Genomic DNA, 20,594 nt, shown 5'->3' on the forward strand with positions numbered 1-20,594 from the left:
GTAGGTGTCGTTACGAGCGTGCGAAGATCGTGTAACTCACTGGTGATATTTACGACATCATCAAATAAAATATTTCTATTTACTTTTTCAACGTTTATACAACCGTTGATAAATACTTTCCTTTCTTCAACATTTTTTAGGTGATGTTGTTAAAAGTATGTGGACTTTCGTGGATTTCCTTCCTTTTTCAACATTTTTAGTGACCGTTGATAAAATTATGTGAATTTCCTTCCTTTTTCAACATGTTTCAGTGACTGTTGATAGAAGTATGTGAATTCTTTTTTTTTTAATCAACGGTTGATTACAAGTGTAGAAACTTAAAAAGCTTTTATTAGCCTTTTTCAACGTTTTTTAGTGACTGCCGATAAAAGTATGTGGATTCACTGCTGATAAAAGTATGTGGATTCACTTTTTTTAATCAACGGTTGATTACAAGTGTAGAAACTAAAAGCTTTTCTTGACAATTTTTAGTGACCGTAGATAAAAATATGTTGAAAAAACTCAAATTTGTTGTAATGTAATACGGGATCAAAATAAAGGGGATTTAAGCGCACATCTCACTCTAGTATTAATTAGAGGCTAGTGGTGCAAAAGAAAGAAATGCAAGGATATAGATTCATAATAAAGGCAAAGAGAATATCCATTAAAGTATTGAGCAAATGGTACATATAATTGTCTTCAATGCTACATAACAAAGTGGGGAGAATGAGAGAGGTGATGAATAGACTAATCGTACCACCACACACACAAGTACATACTATTTCCCAAGTCAAAGTAGTAAATATGGTTATTGACTTAATTTCAAGACTTGAGAGTTGAATTGAATTCTCCCCCTCTTTGATTCCATGTTTTGGGATTTCTAACATATTAGGGATGAACTTATTATCCATCTCTTCATAAGAATCAAAGCTTTTGGTTGTTAGATGTTTAAAAAAATGGCTGATTTTTGTGTTTACCAAGGGGAATAACCCCATAAGGAATTTGCTAAATATATGAGAACTAGTCAAATTTCATGATGGAGTGGTGATTTGTCAATTGTTTCTTTTTATTTTGATCATGTCATCTAAGTAACTGAAAGTGATCACTTAAATATTAGGAAATAAAATCAATTACTTTTTTCTTTTCCCATCAAAAGTTTCTAAAAATATTTCTTAAACCAAGATCTTTAGGATATTCATTAACTTTTCTCAAATATTATTTAATAAAGTATTAAATGCATTTTAACTGCTGCACATTTGTTAACAAAATCCTATTAGGTCTATAGATTTTTTGTATAGTGAAAGAGTAATGTACTAATGTTAAATCCATAACAATTCACAATAATTTATATGTAAGATAATAATTTTCATAATAAATTCATATTTTTTACCTGTTTTGACTTTTTTTTTTTTTTTTTTTTTGGTTGATAAACAACTAGTTTTGACTTAATTCCACCATTGAGAACACATTTTTTCTAGCCAATAACTCTATACTTATTGATTATTAAATTGGAACTTGCGACTTTGTAGTTTGTATATAGAATTGTCTTTGTAACGTACATTTGTCATTATTCCACAAGTGAATGAGTGATATAAATTTGATTGAATATATGAGGTACTTTCACTGATGAATCAACTTGAAACGTTGGATATTAAATAAGAAATGCTTGGAATATATATACTCAAATTCACAATATGTTTAAGTTTTTTTATTTTTTATATTTTTTTAAGAGAGTCTTATGATAGCTCTTTATCATGAGATCAAGATACCGATTAATTTTTGGTATAGATAAGAATTAAATTTCAAATCTCTTATTCAACAATATATTTAAGTGTTATATCATAATTGGTGCTCTTTTCTATTTTTCCTTTTTTACCAAGTACCTATGATGATCTCTTATGTAAGTGTTGAACTCCAATCACAAATTGACACATAAACATGTTATGTGAAATTGGTGTAAGATTTATGGATAGACAGAAATATATGGATAGATAAGATTTTGAATGTGGCATGGTTTAATTGGCTTCTCATATTTTTAAGCCCCTTTGTCATGACACGTAAGTTACCTTCATCTTCTCTTCGTCGGTCTCTCTTATCCCTCAAAAACTTCAAAACGAGGTTAAGTGAGTATAAAATGACAAATAGGAACTAGGAAGTTGGAACTTCCATTTCGTCCAAGGACCATATGTTTTAAAGAGAGACATATCAGAGCCATAATAAAGAATGGATGCCTCCACTTTTTTTGAAGCTGATCAAGCATCAGGCAAAGATAATTGTTACCACATTTTAACGTTGATAAGCATTTGAACATGACATCTCATATGCACAGAAAGAAGTGTATGGACCTAGCTACTATCAATAATCACCTAATCCAAGTATCTTTACTCTCTTTTAAAATATCAAAATGGGGTAGAGTGACCTCTTGTTTAAGTCTCTTAAATCATTCACATCATCCAATGCAATTTTTTTTTTTTTTTTTGTCTAATTTGCTATAAAACTTATATTTTTTATTTTACGTAATAACTTTTTTAAAATATTGAGGGAAATTACAAAAAGGTGGTGTTTGACATTTTAAACAACAGCGAATCACTAACTCATGATGGCCCACTTGGTGGAACAAAGGTGCATGCCGCAGTAATTTGGAACGATAATGATAATGATAATGATAATGATAATACCTATTTTACTATTTAGTTTTTGAACATTACCATTTACTAAAGAGAGTAATAATGCCATAAAGTTTGTTGTGTTAACCGGCCTGTGCAACATACTAGAAAATTTGATAAAATATATTTAATTAATAAATACTAACAAATAAAAATTAATTTGAGAATTTATAAAATAGAAAAAAAATTACTAAAATATTGTTTGATTATAAAAAGCAATTATTAGGAGAGAACGTCATAGATTGAAACTACCTCTAAAAACATGTTTATTTTTCATTTCTAAATTTTTTTAATACATTCCAATTCATGTGTTTATGTTTGTGGGGCCAGAGAACTTATAACCCGGCCCACTTTCCATTAGGACTCAGGGCTCGTGTCGAGGATAGTAGTTGCCGAGGACAAATAGTGAAAGACCAAAGAGCCTATAGATGCAGCCGAGGATGACCCTGTCCTCGGCTTCCCAAGACTTCAGAAGAAAGAGCGATATGTCGTCAAAGGTAGCGTCTAGAGCACCCTCAGAAGAAAAGGAGAGTAGAATGGGACTCACATGAGAATAAGGAATGGGAGTGGTTCAAGGAAAAGACGTCACCTCCGCATTGAATGCGCCCACAAATGTACTAACCGTATTAATGGGAAAAGACTCCTGAATAATGTGGCTTCGGTCATTACAACTAACAGAAAAAAGGGGGGAGGTGGCTGATGGGATAAGTACTCGAGTAGGTACCTGCCTGATCAACAGATGGAGGGTCAAGATCAACTGGGAAGGTCTATATAACGTAAACGTTGATGCGCCAAAAAAGGGGGCGCCGGAACAAAGGACCCAAAAATAAGAAAAGGAAGAATTGGAACATTAAGCTTCATGGGCAAGATCCATGGCCAACCTTAACTCGACTCTACGTGACCGGAGCCACCCAAACCGCTGTCCGGTGACCAAGGCCTAACCTTTCAAACCCACGCTCCACAAATTATATTGTTTGGGCCTTTAACGTGTGAACCCAATACTATAGGTTGGCGTCGTTACAAATTGAGTCCCTACAATTGGCACCGTCTGTGGGAAGGCCTGTGCATTGGCCCAGGCAGTGGATCAAGGAAATCCCTCCATCACTTCCAGCAGCCTGTTGTGCCCTAACATAAAGTTCCGCTGGGGGCTACACTTCGAGGTGTCAGGGGCGCGGACGGTTCTAGGGGCTTCCAACGTCGGATCAACGTCCCACACCTTGACCGAGGGGCTAATCCCTCAAGGGGCTAATCCCCCCCCCCCAAACTTAAAAAGCTAAGTTTTGGATAGAATCAAGGTATTGCATGGTCTTCGGACTCAAACCTATGGGAAAACCAACTACTTAAAGAAAAATATGAGTTTTGGACAGAATCAAGGTATTGCATGGTCCTTGGACTCAAACCTATGGGAAAACCAACTACTTAAAAAGCTAAGTTTTGGACAGAACCAAGGTATTGCATGGTCCTCAGACTCAAACCTATGGGGAAAACAATTACTTAAAAAGTTAAGTTTTGGACAGAACTAAGGTATTGCATGGTCCTCGGACTCAAACCTATGGGGAAACCAACTACTTAAAAAGCTAAGTTTTGAATAGAACCAAAGTATTGCATGATCCTCGGACTCAAACCTATAGGGAAACCAACTACTTAAAGAAAAATATGAGTTTTGAACAGAACCAAGGTATTGCATGGTCCTCGGACTCAAACCTATGGGGAAACCAACTACTTAAAAAGTTAAGTTTTGGACAGAACCAAGGTATTGCATGGTCCTTGGACTCAAACCTATGGGGAAACCAACTACTTAAAAAGCTAAGTTTTGAATAGAACCAAGGTATTGCATGGTCCTCGGACTCAAACCTATGGGGAAACCAACTACTTAAAAAACTAAGTTTTGAACAAAACCAAGGTATTGCATGGTCCTCGGACTCAAACCTATGGGGAAACCAACTACTTAAAAAGTTAAGTTTTTGACAGAACCAAGGTATTGCATGGTCCTCGGACTCAAATCTATGGGGAAACCAACTACTTAAAAAAAAATCAAAAAAATCAATCATGAGATCTGCAACAATAGTAAGTATCGGCAAGGGCAGCTGACATGTAATTTAAAAGAAAAAGGAAGAAAAGAGTTTCATGTATGTGTTCAGTAGGGTTAACTATAAGCAAACTGCAAAGTTTTCAAAACAAAAGGGAAACTAGGTAAAAATTAAACTAAAAGCAAATACGAAGGCTGGCCAGGGCTTCTACTTCTTCAATTTCGTTTTGGCCACATCTTGGGAAGGCCGAGCAGGATTAACTTCGGAGCCCTGGGAGACTTCCCCTTCTTGGGAAGGCTGAGCAGAATCGGTTTCGATGCTCTTGGGGACCTCAGTAAGGGGAATTTCCTGTAGGGGCTGAGCAAGGATGGCTGACTCCTCGGCACCAAAAATCTGAGTACTGACTGTAGGCTCAGCATCCTCTTTGGGCATCTCGGGAGTTAGACCTACAGGTGCTTCCGTCGCATCATGAGGCTCTCCTCCTTCAGTCGACTCGCCGGAAGGGACGATGATCTGAGCAGCTTCTAACTGAACAGCCCAAGCCTCCTGTGGATCGCGCATAGCCTCGGAGATGGCAGAGGCAGTCTCGTGGATGGCTGGAGGGTAAAATATGCTCTCTGCCTTCCACAAGTCGGACGAAGCTTCCACCCCAGCTTGTTTGAGGGCCTCTTCCCAAACCTGAGAGTAGTATAGCCTGCATACACTCGGGATTTGAGCTTTAAGGGAGGCCTGGGTTTTAGCTACTCCTGTCTCGTAACCCTCCTCCTCGGCCTTGTCCCTAGCAGCTTTGGCCTCGTTTCTGGCAAACCCAGCCTCCTACTTGGCCTTCATGGCTTCATCCCGGGCATACTCTGCCAGGCCCCTAGCGTTGCATGCCATGATCAATTTCTTCTTTAAGTCACTGATCTGCTCCTTAGCTATCTGTAGCTGCTCCTCGGCAACGAGTAGGCGCTCTGTCTGTTCCCCGGCTTACTTTTGGGCCCCAGTTAAACCCGCCAAGGCACTATCCCTGTCTCGAGTAGCATCCTTCAAGTCCTCCCTAGCCTTCGCAAGGTCAGCCTCGGAAGCTTTGAGGGTCCGCGTAGCATCTATGCGTTTGGTGCATTCAACCTCGACAGCCTTACTCTGCCTATTAACTTCTTCCTCCATCCTATAGGTGGCCTGGAGAGCTTGTCAAGTGAAATAAATACATTATAAATGAAAGTCCTGGAGCAAGAGTTAATTTAGGTTTCAAGAGTCTTACCATACCCAAGTACCTCTTCGCACTGAGGAAAACCTCCTGCATCCTCATGTTCTTCAACTCTTCCACATCGGTGGGAAGCAGCATGGTTCTCCCTAATGCGTCGGCCACATAACTGCCCTCGCCATCTCCAAGGTCCCTCATGGACGCGGTTTCCAGCAATGGCCCCCCGTGGAGCATAGGGACAGGAAGCCAAGCACTCGGCGCGGATTGGACTTCTATCCCTTTCCCTTTGCTTTAGGCGGATTGGGTCTCGATCCCTTTCCCCTTACTTTGGTGCCCAATCTTTAGCTATTTTTGGGTTTGCGGGGTCTCATCCCTCTCCTGAGAGGATTGGACTTTCCCCCTTCTATGGGCTCCTTCCCCTTGGGACTCCTCTTTCTCTTTGAGTCGATGGGTTTCGGCCGAGGAGGCAGAGCTGATTGAGGAGGAGCAGGAAGTTGGGGACGAGGAGATTGCAGCTGCAACTTAGTAGACGAGGACCTAGTCAGGATGGGCTGAGGCTGAGGCAGGGGAGTTGGAACACTGGATTGCGGTTTTCCCTATGCACCCTTCCCCGGTTGACCCTCGACGAGGTCAAGTAAGCTAGTCGGGGGCTTTCTCTTCAGACCCATCTCGGCTCAGGAGGATGTTCTCACTGACGACAATTCCGCTTCGGGTCATCTAGATCACCAGAAGGATCCTCGAATGGGTCGGCTTGGTCAAATGCCCCAAATCCCTCCTCGGACAGACCCAACTCACCTTCGTCCTCCGCTGCCTGGGGAGATAGGGAAGAGTCCACCAATGGGATGCCCTCTGGGACAGGAGATCCTTCGGAGATCAAAAACCCTTGTTCGACTACGGTAATTTTCAGAAGCTGAGGATGGTTAGTGCTAATCACGTGCTTCGGGTCGGCAAATGACTTCTGAAGGGGAGCGTACCATAAGATTTTGTGAGTGGCTCTGACTTGACCGTCCTCGTCATTTACAAAAACTGCCGCTTGAAGAACAGTCTCCAAGTCTACCCGGTTAACCAGATGAAAATGTCGATGAAAGTCGTTTGGGTCTGCAAACAAAAAAAAAAAAAAAAACATGTACATGGTTAGTAACCGAACCACATCAAATCAAAATGGCGCAAAGTATTGGCACCCTTCTACTCTCTATACCACACTTGGTTCTCCCTCCACCATTGGGCATGGAAGGCCATCATGCCATTCCCCAAATACGATAAGAAAGTCCTTGTTCAACCCCTTGTTAGAGTCGGGGAGGCACTGGATTAGCCGAACCCTATCATCCCTCATCTTCATGTAGTAGGTTTTGCCTTTTAATTTTTGAAGATTGTAGCACCAATTCAAGTCATGATGGGTTAATCTTAGCCCCATTTTTTTCGTTTAAGGCATCCACACAACTCAGAATCCTAAACATATTGGCAGCGCACTGGGTGGGAGCCAATCAGAAATGCCTAAGGTAATTCTTCATTACTGGCCCCATGGGAATTCTCATACCCCCCCTCTACGAAGGCGAGAATGGGGATTACCACCTCGCCCGTCCTCCTCAGAAGATGCCACTCCCCCATCTTACAGTGTCTCAAACTTACGTTAGGGGAAATCCTATAATCGGCGATGAACTTCTCCATCGCCTCTTCAGTATCAACCAATTTTCTCAATTTAACCATCTCTAAGAGCTACTAAACAAACTCAGTGGATGATGGGAGAAGGAGAGGAACCAGAGAAAAATAAACCCAGAAAAGAAAAAGCACGAGTTAGTGAAGGCAGAGAACTTACAGAAAAGAGGAAAGGTGCCTCGAACAGGCTTTTTGTGCTGGAGATAGACTTGAATTTGGATGAAAGTTTGGATAAACCCAAGATATATGCGCTAGAACTCTTAAATGTGAAAGTAAAGAGACAAATAGGTTCGAAAAATCATTTATACCTCCCATCGAAAGTAACTGCCCTAATTTTATCGCCCATAAAGGCAAGGAAATCTCCACCGTTAGATCATCCTCGCGCTGTTGAACGTGGGGAGCACAGAGCTGTCTGCATTTAATGAGGACACGTTTCACCTTCCAAAGGCTCCAAGATCGTGTCTCGGGCAAACGAAGAGTCTCGGGAACCAATAGGTGACAAGGATTGACAAGCTTTGACAAAGGCCTGATGTCATCAAAACCCTCCTGTCTGTCTGAGGATCCGGACAGCAGGATTTTGAGGGGCTATTGTGGGGCCAGAGAACTTACAACCCGACTCACTTTCCATTAAGACCCAGGGCCCATGTCGAGGATAGTGGTTGCCGATGACAAATAGTGAAAGACCAAATAGCCTATAGATGTAGCCGAGAATGACCCTGTCCTCGGCTTCCCAAGACTTCAGAAGAAAGAGTGATATGTCATCAAAGGTAGCCTCCAGAGCGCTCTCAGAAGAAAAGGCGAGTAGAATGGAACTCACATGGGAATAAGGAATGGGAGTGGTTCAAAGAAAAGACGTCACATCTGCATTGAATGCGCCCACAAACGTACTAGCCGTATTAATGGGAAAAGACTCCTGAATAGTGTGGTTTCGGTCATTGCAACTAACAGAAAGTAGGTGGGAGGTGGCTGATGGGACAGGTACTCGAGTAGGTACCTGCCTGATCAACAGATGGAGAGTCAGAATCAACTGAGAAGGTCTATATAACGTAAACGCTGATGCGCCAAAAAAGAGGGGGGCCCGGAACGAAAGACCCAAAAATAAGAAAAGGAAGAATTAGAACATTAAGCTTCATGGGCAAGATCCATGGCCAACCTTAACTCGACTCTACGTGACCGGAGTCACCCAAACCGCTATCCGGTGACCAAGGCCTAGCCTTTTAAACCCACGCTCTACAAATTATATTGTTTAGACCTCTAACGTGCGAACCCAATACCATAGGTTAAGGTTGTTACAAATTGAGTCCCTACAATGTCAATATCTTATCTCTTCTTATTTTTATTGTGACCAAACAAAATGATGGTGTGATTTTTTTAATTATTAGATCAATTTATTAGGAAAAAAAAAAACATGATATCAAATAATTGGTCACAGGCATGATAGTAGCAACCAAAAAAAATACCCACAATTTCGAACTGAATCACTAGCAAAATTGAGATAAAAACATCCGATTCTAGGTTTAGCACAAAGAATTGATATAAAATCACTGTATAATTGATTAATTTTTTGATAAACCTGTATAATAATTGATTAATTTCCATTATTTATCAATGACACTTTAATATATTTTTGTTTTATTTGGTCACTTCAAATGAAGCTAACGAAAAAGTAAACAGTAACATCTCTATTACTTTAAAAAAAAAAAAAATGAAAAATAAAAATCTTTAGTCAAGTGTGAGCAAGTAGTACACCACTGGCCTAAAAAGATATGATTTTTTAAACTTTTACTAGCTTATGGAAACAACTACAGAATTAAATCATACAGCTCAGGTAGAAGAGATACCATTGGCTCAAAGCGGCACAACGTCATGTCTGAAGGGAGTTAGTCATCTAGAGCTGATTGTACGGCAAGGGGCAGATTTGAATGGATGACAAACAACCAATCAAGGTGGTGAGCTATGGCTGGAGCAGATTTGCACATCCCTTGGCGTAAGGGGAGATTTAAGCTTATATATATATATATATATATATATATATGTATGTATATTGAATAAGATGCATAAAATTTTTAATCCATCAAATGAAAACTAAAATTTTTAAGCATAAATCAATGTGATAAAAAAAATTATATAGTATGATAACTAATTTTTGGGAGAAATTTATAGTCACACATAACCCCTTTAACGTTGTAGGACATAATGAGCGCAAATTCTCCTCATTTATTTATTTATTTTTTTTTTTGGCATTGGTTAGAGTTCCATGGTAAAGACTCATCCACGAACTATAATGGATTTAATAAAATAATCGCATAAATTTTTACAAGCCAGTTTCCTGTGTGTAGTGTTGAATATACTAAAATAGATGTGGAAGTGAAATCATAAAATAGAGAACGTAAGAATACGAGGGTTAAGTGGTTTAGCTTAACAGCCTATATCTACATAGAAAACCCTTAAGAAATACATTTTTATCATATGAAAGTGCAGTACAAATCATATGTTAAATTTTTACAAGCTAGTTTACTCAAGTCGCACCCTACCCATTTTTATTTTAGCAAAAAAAAAAAAGAACCATAACATGAGCATATAACAATATATAATATGCTAAACCCTAGATTTCTAATTCAAGTAGTAGATTTGTCTTGTACACAAAATAGGATGAGTTTGAACCTATGCTATTATGCTAATATGTCTAATATATCGCTTAAATATTTACAAACCAGTTTCCTATGCATAGGTTTTAGAGTTTTTATAGAATCAGAATTTTTTTACTCTTTTTTCACAACTATTTTATGTGTTAAATTGTAACTAATTATTTGTCACTTTTAAATAGATCCACTATTTTTATTCTACTTTTATTCTACTGTATTAAAGTTTTGGCAAAGCTATGTCACAAAAAATGATAGAAGTAGAATTTTTCTTAGTTTTATGGTGGTAGTTGGAGGTTAGCGGGGGTAGGTCGTAGAATTTTTCTAAGTTTTAATGCAGCTTGTAAATAAAATTGCCGTTGTAACCTGCATTTGTCATTAGCCGACAAGTGATATAAATTTGCCTGAACAAACGGGTACTTTTTACCGGTAAATAAACTTGACACATACACGATAATATATATATATATATATATATATATATGGATAGATCAGAGTTTTAATGTGGCATGGTTTAATTGGCTTCTCCTATTAATCAAAACAAAAAATTGGCTTCTAGTACTTTTAAATTTTATGTCCGTTTGTTGAGTAATTTAACTTTTTCATTGTTAAGTGTCTTTTGACCGAATATTGCTAAATTTGGAGTTTATTTGCGTTACAGGTACTATTCCAAGTAATTTAGAGAATTGAGGAAAGAAAGTAAATGTCGGCAATGGTGTTGCTGAAATTCAACAAAAGTATAAGAGAGAGAGAGAAAAAGTGAAAGAGAGAAAATTTTGAATTTCGGTAATCACATTACCAAAATTTTGAATTTCGGTAATCGAAATTCCTGCTGCCCAAACCTGCTGACCGAAAACCAATTGTGGCAATGCCACCGTCAAAATAGGGGAAAAAAAATTTTGTGGCAATTGTGGCAATGTCATTACCGAAAATAGGAGGAAATAAATAAATAAATAATGGTTGCCGAAATCTGAGGAGGAATTAAAAAAAAAAGGTACGTCCATAATATTTTTACAATATTTTCATAACAAATCATAGGTGATTGGTTATTATTAGTTCAAATTAGAATTTAACACTGAGATTACTTTTTTAATCCAACAATAACAATCTGCCACTTAAAATTTGTTGTAAAAATATTGTAAAAATTGTGTGCAAATATCATTTCCTAAAAAAAAAAAAAAAAAAAAAAAAGTGGAATGGATTTGTGGCAATGGCATTGTCGAAATAGGAGGGAAATTTTTTTTTTCCCCCTCCTATTTCGGCAATGCCATTGCCACAAATCCATTCCACTTTTTTTTTTTTTAACAAATAATATGTGCATACAATTTTTACAATATTTTTACAACAAATTTTAAGTGGCAGATTGTTATTGTTAGATTAAAAAAGTAATCTCAGTGTTAAATTCAAATTTGAACTAAGAATAACTAATCACCTATGATTTGTTGTTAAAATGTTATAAAAATATTGTGGATGTAGCATTTTTTTTTTTTTAATTCCTCCCCAGATTTCGGTAACCATTATTTTTTTTTTTTTCCTCCCATTTTCGGCAATGACATTGCCACAATTCCCACAAAATATTTTTTTTCCCCTATTTCAGCAATGGCATTGCCACAATTGGTTTGGGTAGCAAGAATTTTGGTAATTTTGTTGAATTTCGGCAACACCGTTGCCGAAATTCACTCTCTTTCCTCAATTCCCTAAATAAGTTGGAACAGTTCCTATAACACAAATAAACTCCGAATTTAGCAATATTCGGCCAAAAGACTCCATTGTTAAAGTCTCACTCTACAACTATAAGAGTTAGACCTTTTTGTAATGATACTTTGAATTAAGTAATAAATTTGACATTGGTTAGGGAGTATAATTAAGTGTATATGTGTTTAGTAGTTAGTTTGTTTCTCAAAAAAACACAAAAGTTACATTCATCTTTTCTCTCTCCTATCTCTCAAAAAATCAAAATGAGGTAATAAAGTGAGTATAAAACAAGCTGGGATAACTCTTAGAACATTTGTTAATGGGCAACTGTAAAAAAAATTTAATATTACATTTATGATAAATATATATAAAAAAAATAATGTAAAATAAGTTAGTTACTTTTTTTTTTCATAAAAAATTTCTTAAACCGATATCTCTAGGACATTGGTTAACTTTTTCCTAATTTTATTATCATAACCTTATCACACTCTTTCCCATTGTAATTATTCTAGGCAACTAAATGTGAGTGATTAAAAAAAAAAAAAAAAACCCATGTGGACAATGACAAAGCTAGAATTTTTTTTCAAAAGAGGCCAAATTAAATATAATAAGGTTCTTAAGTAAAGAAAACAATTGCTAAAATATTTGTAGGGACTCAATTTGTAACGACCCCAACTCATGGTATTGGGTTCGCATGTTAGAGGCCCAAACAATATAATTTGTAGAGCGTGGGTTTGAAAGGCTGGGCCTTGGTCACCGGACAGCAGTTTGGGTGACTCCGGTCACTGAACCTCGTCCGAGGAGTTTATGGAGTTTCGTGCTCTTATTATCCTCCTTTTTCTAGGACTCCATGGTTCAGGAGACGGTTTGTCCTCCCCTCCTGTATTGCCTCTCTTTCCTTTTTATACTAGCATTTACCTTCTCTTCAGTGGCCACGTGTAAGCTCAACTTTCTGGGGTTGAGACTTGTCCTATCAGCCCATACCTAGAGTGGTTGGGGGTGGTTGTAAAAGCTGAAGAGCATGGTCCTATCAGGCGCAAAGTTCTTTATTGCGGTATTGGCAGCCTTTTACTTGGGCCGCTCCTGCACTGTGCTCGCCCTTTCTTTTAGGGGCACTATGGGATGTTGAGCACAAGATGGTCCTTGACCATATCCTTAGGTCTTTTTGGACTTTCATTGTGCGTCCTAGACAATGTCTCTCCTCGGCCCAGGCCTTGGGCCTTAATATAAAGTGGGCCGGGGTTATAAGTTCTCTGACCTCACAATAGCCCCTCAAAATCCTGCTGTCCGACCTCTTGGTCGGAGAGGAGGGTTTTGGTAATGCCAGGCCTTTATCACGGTTTGTCTAGTTTTGCCCTTCATTAATGTCGGTGTGTCTCTTCATCTGCCTGGGAAATGCGCCAGGTTACGAGACATTCCTTTGGATTTACTCACGATGCGTTCTTGCCGTTTCAGTGTACAAAACGCGTCTTTAATAAGTTCCCTTTACGAGGCCACTCAAATCTGACGGTTATAGACGGCATTGGGAGTTGAATGGAAACTATCTCGTTTGTAGCTCTTCTTGGAAATCTGTATAGATTAAATGCCACTAAACTTGCCTTCCATATAAGAAGCAAGGTAGGAGGTCACTTCCTTTACATACAGACCCTTCAGTCTTTCCACAGTCCTAAACATCTAGCTGCGCTCAAAGTTTTCTTTATCAACGCAATCAAACCTTAGAGTGTGATATGTTTGAGGTAAAAGCGGGGGTGAAGGAACCACATCCTCTCCAGAAGCATCGAGTTTCTCCGAAACTTTAGATGGCTCGGTCAAGGCAGGGTAGACAGAAACTCAAGATATTTTTCCTCTTCCTTCAGCCAAAATTCGAAGCAGGTGTTAGTCGTATCAAATTTTTGGTGCAACGGAACTGGGGTTGGTCATCATCAGTACCATTCGCTCTCTTTCGAGCATAGCTAATATGACACCCGCGTGATAGGAGTCAGGGCTGATGCGAGGATTAAGCATCCCTGGTTCTTCCTCTCTTCCTTCACTAGTGCCTCCTTTTGCCTTCACTTCTTCTTCTTTCCCATCACCGGGTCCATCCTGGTGCTTTTACTTCTTTTTCTTCTTCTTCTTCCCTTCCATCAATGGGGTCATCCTGTCATACATAATCGCTACTAGAGCAGAGTTTAGAAGGATTTGTCATTTCCTTGTATCTTTTTATTTTTGCTTTTGTAATTAACTTCTGGTATAGGCTTGTTTAGACACCTCATTGTACGCTGTACTATTTTTTTATATTAATAAAAGATGACTTTATTCTACTCTATGTATTCTTTCTTTTCTGCAATAGTTATACATTGAATGAATATGCTATTGTATGATTCTTTTTTTATTCTGAACGATACTTAGGGCCGAAACCCTTGTTTAAGAAAAAGATATTATTCTGAACTTATTGAAGCTAACCGACACAATAATGCCGACCTGAAAAAGGTTACATATACAAGACTAACCGAGATAATAGCTAAACGCTCGGTATTACGTATGAGGTAATCATCCGAGGATGGGTAACCCAAAATGAACTACCCGTGTGGGTCGCCAAGTACTAGGGTGCTTTGCCACATTCCTAATAACATTCATAGCCTTAGCTATTTTTGGCATCCTGTCTAAGGACCGAAGTACGACCATACTGGACTTAAATACTCGTTTGCATCAGTTCCCTTATAGCTGAGGACCTGAGGACAGGTCGGGACCTTCATTCTGCCTAGGACTTAATCCAAATTTTAGTAAATAATCTTCCCGTAGGTCTGTGTAACCTAGAATTCTCCTTAAGTAGTTGGTTTCCCCATAGGCTTGAGTCCGAGGATCATGCAATACCTTGGTTCTATCCAAAACTTAGTTTTTTAAGTAGTTGGTTTCCCCATAGGTTTGAGTCCAAGGACCATGCAATACCTTGAGTCTGTCAAAAACTTAGCTTTTTAAGTAATTGGTTTCCTCATAGGTTTGAGTCTGAGGACCATGCAATACCTTGGTTCTGTCCAAAACTTAGATTTTTAAGTAGTTGGTTTCCCAATAGGTTTGAGTCCGAGGACCATGCAATACCTTGGTTCTGTCCAAAACTTAGTTTTTTTAGTAGTTGGTTTCCCCATAGGTTTGAGTCCGAGGACCATGCAATACCTTGGTTCTGTCCAAAACTTAGCTTTTTAAGTAGTTAGTTTCCCCATAGGTTTGAATCCGAGGACCATGCAATACCTTGGTTCTGTCCAAAACTTAAATTTTTAAGTAGTTGGTTTCCCAATAGGTTTGAGTCCGAGGACCATGCAATACCTTGGGTCTGTCCAAAACTTAGCTTTTTTAGTAGTAGGTTTCCCCATAGGTTTGAGTCCGAGGACCATGCAATACATTGGTTCTGTCCAAAACTTAGCTTTTCAAGTAGTTGGTTTCCCCATAGGTTTGAGCCCGAGGACCATACAATACCTTAGTTCTATCCAAAACTTAACTTTTTAAGTAGTTGGTTTCCCCATAGGTTTGAGTCCGAGAATCATGCAATACCTTGGTTCTATCCAAAACTTAGTTTTTTAAGTAGTTGGTTTCCCCATAGGTTTGAGTCCGAGGACCATGCAATACCTTGGTTCTGTCCAAAACTTAGCTTTTTAAGTAGTTAGTTTCCCCATAGGTTTGAGTCCGAGGACCATGCAATACCTTGGTTCTGTCCAAAACTTAGCTTTTTAAGTTTAGGGGGGGAGGGGATTAGCCCCTCAGTCAAGGTGTGGAACGTTGATCCGACGTTGGAAGCCCCTAGAACCATCCGCGCCCCTGGCGCCTCGAAGCGTAGCCCCCAACAGAACTTTATGTTAGGGCACAACAACGGGCTGCTAGAAGTGATGGAGGGATTTCCTTGATCCACTGTCTGGGCCAACGCACAAGCCTCCCCACAGACGGCACCAACTGTAGGGACTCAATTTGTAACGACCTCAACCTATGGTATTGGGTTCGTAAGTTAGAGGCCCAAATAATATAATTTGTGAGCGTGGGTTTGAAAGGCTAGGCTTTGGTCACCGGACAACGGTTTGGGTGGCTCCGGTCACTGAACCTCGTCCAAGGAGTTTATGGAGTTTCGTGCTCTTTAGTCCTCCTTTTTTTAGGACTCCATGGTTCGGGAGACGGTTTGTCCCCCCCTCCTGTATTGCCTCTCTTTCCTTTTTATACTAGCATTTACCCTCTCTCTAGTGGCCACGTGTAAGCTCAACTTTCTGGGGTTGAGACTTGTCCTATCAGCCCATACCTAGAGTGGTTGGGGGTGGTTGTAAAAACTGAAGAGCATGGTCCTATCAAGCGTAGAGTTCTTTATTGCGGTATTGGCAGCCTTTTACTTGGGCCGCTCCTGCACTGTGCTCGCCCTTTCTTTTAGAAGCACTATGAGATGCCGAGCACAAGATGGTCCTCGGCCATATCCTTAGGCCTTTTTGGACTTTCATTGTGTGTTCTCGGCAATGTCTCTCCTCGACTCAGGCCTTGGGCTTTAATATAAAGTGGGCCAGGATCATAAGTTCTCTGACCCCACAATATTGTTTGATGGTAAAGAGCAATCATCAAGAGCGGACGTCATAGGTTGAAACTACCTCTAAAAAAAAAAAATTTTTTCCTAAATTTTTTTAATATGTTCCAATTTATGTGTTTATGTCAATCTTTACCTATTTTTATTGTGGCCAAACAGAGTGATGATGTGATTTGTTTTCAATTATTAGACCAATTTATTAAAAAAAAATAAAGACATGATATCAAATAATTGATCATAGGCATGATAGAAGCAACCAAAAAAAAAAACAATACCCACATTTTCTTACTGAAAACATTGAGATAAAAACATCTGATTCTAGGCTTAGCACCAAGAATTTATATAAAATCACTGTATAATTGATTAATTTCCTTTATCTATCAATAACACTTTAATATATTTTTGTTTTATTTCGTCAATTTGAAAGTAACGAAAAGGAACAGTAACATCTCTATTACTTAAAAAAAAAAAAAAAAAAATCTTAAGTCAAGTGTGACCAAGATGTAAACCATTAGCCTAAAAGATATTATTTTTTAACCTTTTACTATCTTGTGGAAACAACTACAGAACCAAATCATATAGCGGAAACAAAAACAGAACCAAATCATATGGCTCAGGTAAGAGATTTAATAGTAAGTAGTGAATACTATCGTCAATAAACACAATCGCATAGAGAGAGATTGAGAGAGATTGAGAGAAAAATTACACTGCTCAAAGCGGCACAACGTCATGTCTGGAGAGAGTTAGAAGAAGCGGCACTGGTCATCATCTAGAGCTGATTGTACGGCAAGGGGTAGATTTGCACATCTGTCGATTATTTCCACCTGTATGCCAAATGCTAAATGCCAAATGCCAAATACCAAACACCAAAAAATTCTTCTTATAAGAGCATCAGCATCAAAGAATGCTATGCTATCCTATTTTACCATCTCAAAAGGTTACTTTATCAATTATACCATACCATTTTATAATACACCCTACATCAAAAAACTCTATTATTTTACTTTTTCATTAAAATATTATTTTTTAATCTTTCTTTATTATTTCTTTCACATCATCACTTTTTTTTTAGCTATGCATCTATTCCAACGGTAACATTTTCCTGGGCTTTCCAACTATAATTTTTTTTCCAGACTTATGACTATTCCAACGGTAACATTAGCCAGTTCACATATTGCTTCTTCTCTGAAGAAATAGAAACCCAACATATGACTAAATAAAATAAATAGCATGTTACTCTCCACGTTGGAAACTCATGAGGAGACTAGTACATGCTGGTAGAAAACTATTCAGTAATTCAACTTTCAAATGTTTCCCATGGCAAAGAGAGATAGATATAACTTAAAATCAATGTACAGCCAGATCAAACTTTCATCCCAAAACAGTGAAAAAATCTAAAGTCTTAGGACAATACAACACCATAATTTACCAAGATGCCAAATTTTGTGACAGCCACAATCACTATACCAGAAAACAAGGAACAACCACCACTGTAACGTAACTTTATGACAGCCACAATCAAATGCATAAATTTGTTTTCGGTCCAAATTTATGACAGCCACAATAAACTTTATGACAGCCAAATTTTATGACAGCCACAATCACTATACCAAGATGCCAAATTTGTTTTTGGTCCTTAATGGTAGGTGATACCAGAAAACAGGAACAACCACCACTGTAACTTTCAAGAATAATTTAGAACCACCTACGCAAAGTACAGCAAATGGCACCACCTAAAACCGTAAAAATAGGAGAGTATAATACACTTTGGAAAGATGGAAAATTACACTTCCATTAAACAATAAACTCTTATAAGATCTGGAAGCTGGCCAAGGGGCAAGACACAAAGAACCTGCCAAATATCAATGTATTCAATTTGTCAACTTTAATGATCCACACACACACACACACATAGAACCTGCCAAATTTTTTTTTATTTTTTGAGAGCAAACCTGCCAAATATCAACTTTAATGATCCACACATATATACGCAACTTGCCAAATATCAATGTACTCAACCTACGAACTTAAAAAATCCACATACATATATACATGCAACCTGCCAATTTTAAAAATCCACATACATATATATAAATGCAATCCACATACATAACTATAAATTTTGTCTTTATAAGACTCGTATATATGTCAAATTACAATAAAACACCACAAGCATAACTCACACACTTACTAAGTTCCTACAACTCCCCTTGTAATTGCCATAAATGCTCAACGAGGTCTGTCTGAAGTTGAGAATGAATTTTATGGTCTCGAATACATTGATGGGTTTCAATGAACTCCGTAAATGTATTTGTGTTCTCCCGTGACATTTGTATGGTAGGATTGTCATCAATTTGCTCATAATCTAATTCCACCGCTTCGTTTACATCTCGCTCATCCTCAACGATCATGTTATGAAGAATTACACAAGCTTTCATGATGTCTTGGAGCGTTTCAGCATGGAAAAATCTTGCAGGTCCACGCACAATTGCGAATCTCGCTTGAAGAACTCCAAATGCACGCTCTACATCCTTCCTATTCGCCTCTTGGGCTTGTGCAAATAATTTTTTTTTTTTTGTTCTCGTGGATATGGAATTGTTTTAACAAATGTTGACCACTTCGGATAGATGCCATCGGCAAGATAGTATCCCATTTTATACTCATGACCATTGATTGAGTAATTAACTGCAGGAGCACGTCCTTGTTCGAGCTCAGAAAATATAGGAGACCGTTCTAATACATTAATGTCATTATTTGACCCAGGTAATCCAAAAAACGCATGCCATATCCAAAGATCATAAGATGCCACTGCTTCCAAAACAATGGTTGGCTCATGAATGTGACCAGAGTACTGACCTTTCCATGCAACCGGACAATTTTTCCATTTCCAATGCATGCAATCAATGCTCCCTAGCATCCATGGAAATCCACGTCTTTCCCCATTGGCTAAAAGTCTAGCAATATCTTCGTTGTTTGGAGACCTCAAGTATTCCTTGGAGAAAATATCAACCACCGCTTTAACAAATTTTTTTAGACTTCTCATTGCAGTGGATTCTCCAATCCGCACATACTCATCCATAAAATCAGCTGTAACTCCATACGCAAGCATCCTAAGTGCAGCTGTTATCTTTTGAAGAGAAGATAAAACCCCATTTTTGGGCACCATCTCTTTTTTGGATAAAATAAGATTCATAAGTTTCTACCCTAGATTGAATACGGAGAAAAAGGGATCGACTCATCCGAAATCTCCTCCTAAATAAATTAGGAGGATATACTGGTGTGTCAGCAAAGTAGTCGAGATAAAGTCTTTTATGGCCTGCCAAACGATCACGTTCGATATACCGACGACGTTTACGTTGTACTGTTGAACCTTTAAGAATTCGCCTCATTATCTCATCCTCGTCTGAGTCGTCAAAAAGCAACTTTTTAAAAAAAGAGCGACCCATAGAGACAACCTTGAAGACAACAGTGTTAGAGAACATAAAACTGAATGATATCTACTTTAGTCAGCCAAACAAAAAGAAAAAGAAAAAAAAAAGAGATAAAACAGCCACATAAACAGCAGTAAACAGCCACATAACCAGCTACCAGAAAAATTAAACACACTGAAATAGCTTAAAACAACATCAAAACAGCCCCATAACAGATTTTGACAAATTCTGCCACTGAAATAGACATAAAACAGCCACATAAACATCAATAAACAGCCACATAGACAGCTACCAAAAAAATTAAACACACTTGTTAAAGTGTATTATGTGACAACAACTAGGTGCAAGTTTATGCCTTCACACTTACTGACAGTGCAGTGAGGATATTATAAAAAGAGTGACTAATTTGTGGGAAAGTTGAATGTTTTGGAGGTGGAGAGGATATAATTGTTAGAAACTTAGATAATTAGCTAAGTTTTCTAACATACAAACATGAACATCAAAAAAAAGGAAACAGACTACATTACAGCTCCTACAGATTATGGTAATGCTGTTGTGGGGTTAGCCAATGGCATGCATTCTTGTGTAACTATAAATTGACAAGGTAGTGCATGTTGTAGTCAGTTTTGATTATCAAAAAGAAAGCATGAGAGGTATTTTCCAAGATTTTGTCTCTTGAAGAGTTGAAACACCCCTAGCTTACTCTAAGAAACTTAGCATTGCCCACCATTTCAAGTCTGAAACTCATTCTCTCTATTTGGTACTGCATGTTGGT

At 38.2% G+C, this 20,594-nt stretch overlaps 1 protein-coding gene across 1 annotated transcript; it reads right to left on the reverse strand.

Annotated features, from left to right (window-relative positions):
• Positions 1-17,202: 17,202 nt before the first annotated feature.
• Positions 17,203-19,554, reverse strand: LOC115964941. Its single transcript, XM_031084163.1, has 4 exons — positions 19,020-19,554; positions 18,176-18,240; positions 18,042-18,121; positions 17,203-17,212 (listed from the first exon to the last, which is right to left on the reverse strand). The coding sequence occupies exons 1-4, from the start codon at positions 19,552-19,554 to the stop codon at positions 17,203-17,205; spliced, it is 690 nt and encodes a 229-aa protein (XP_030940023.1).
• Between the last annotated feature and the right edge of the window lie 1,040 nt (positions 19,555-20,594).

Source organism: Quercus lobata, chromosome 10, assembly GCF_001633185.2.
Source record: "Quercus lobata isolate SW786 chromosome 10, ValleyOak3.0 Primary Assembly, whole genome shotgun sequence".
NCBI classification, from domain to species: domain Eukaryota; kingdom Viridiplantae; phylum Streptophyta; class Magnoliopsida; order Fagales; family Fagaceae; genus Quercus; species Quercus lobata.

What these genes read in the sequence shown, in the direction of transcription:
- LOC115964941 (XM_031084163.1), bottom strand. Translation starts at nt 19,554, where the DNA reads ATGGTGCCCAAAAATGGGGTTTTATCTTCTCTTCAAAAGATAACAGCT. An exon ending in GGGATACTATCTTGCCGATG is followed by an intron (nt 18,241 to 19,019) that starts GCATCTATCCGA and finishes GATATTTGGCAG; the next exon opens with GTTCTTTGTGTCTTGCCCCT. An exon ending in GTTTATTGTTTAATGGAAGT is followed by an intron (nt 18,122 to 18,175) that starts GTAATTTTCCAT and finishes TTACGGTTTTAG; the next exon opens with GTGGTGCCATTTGCTGTACT.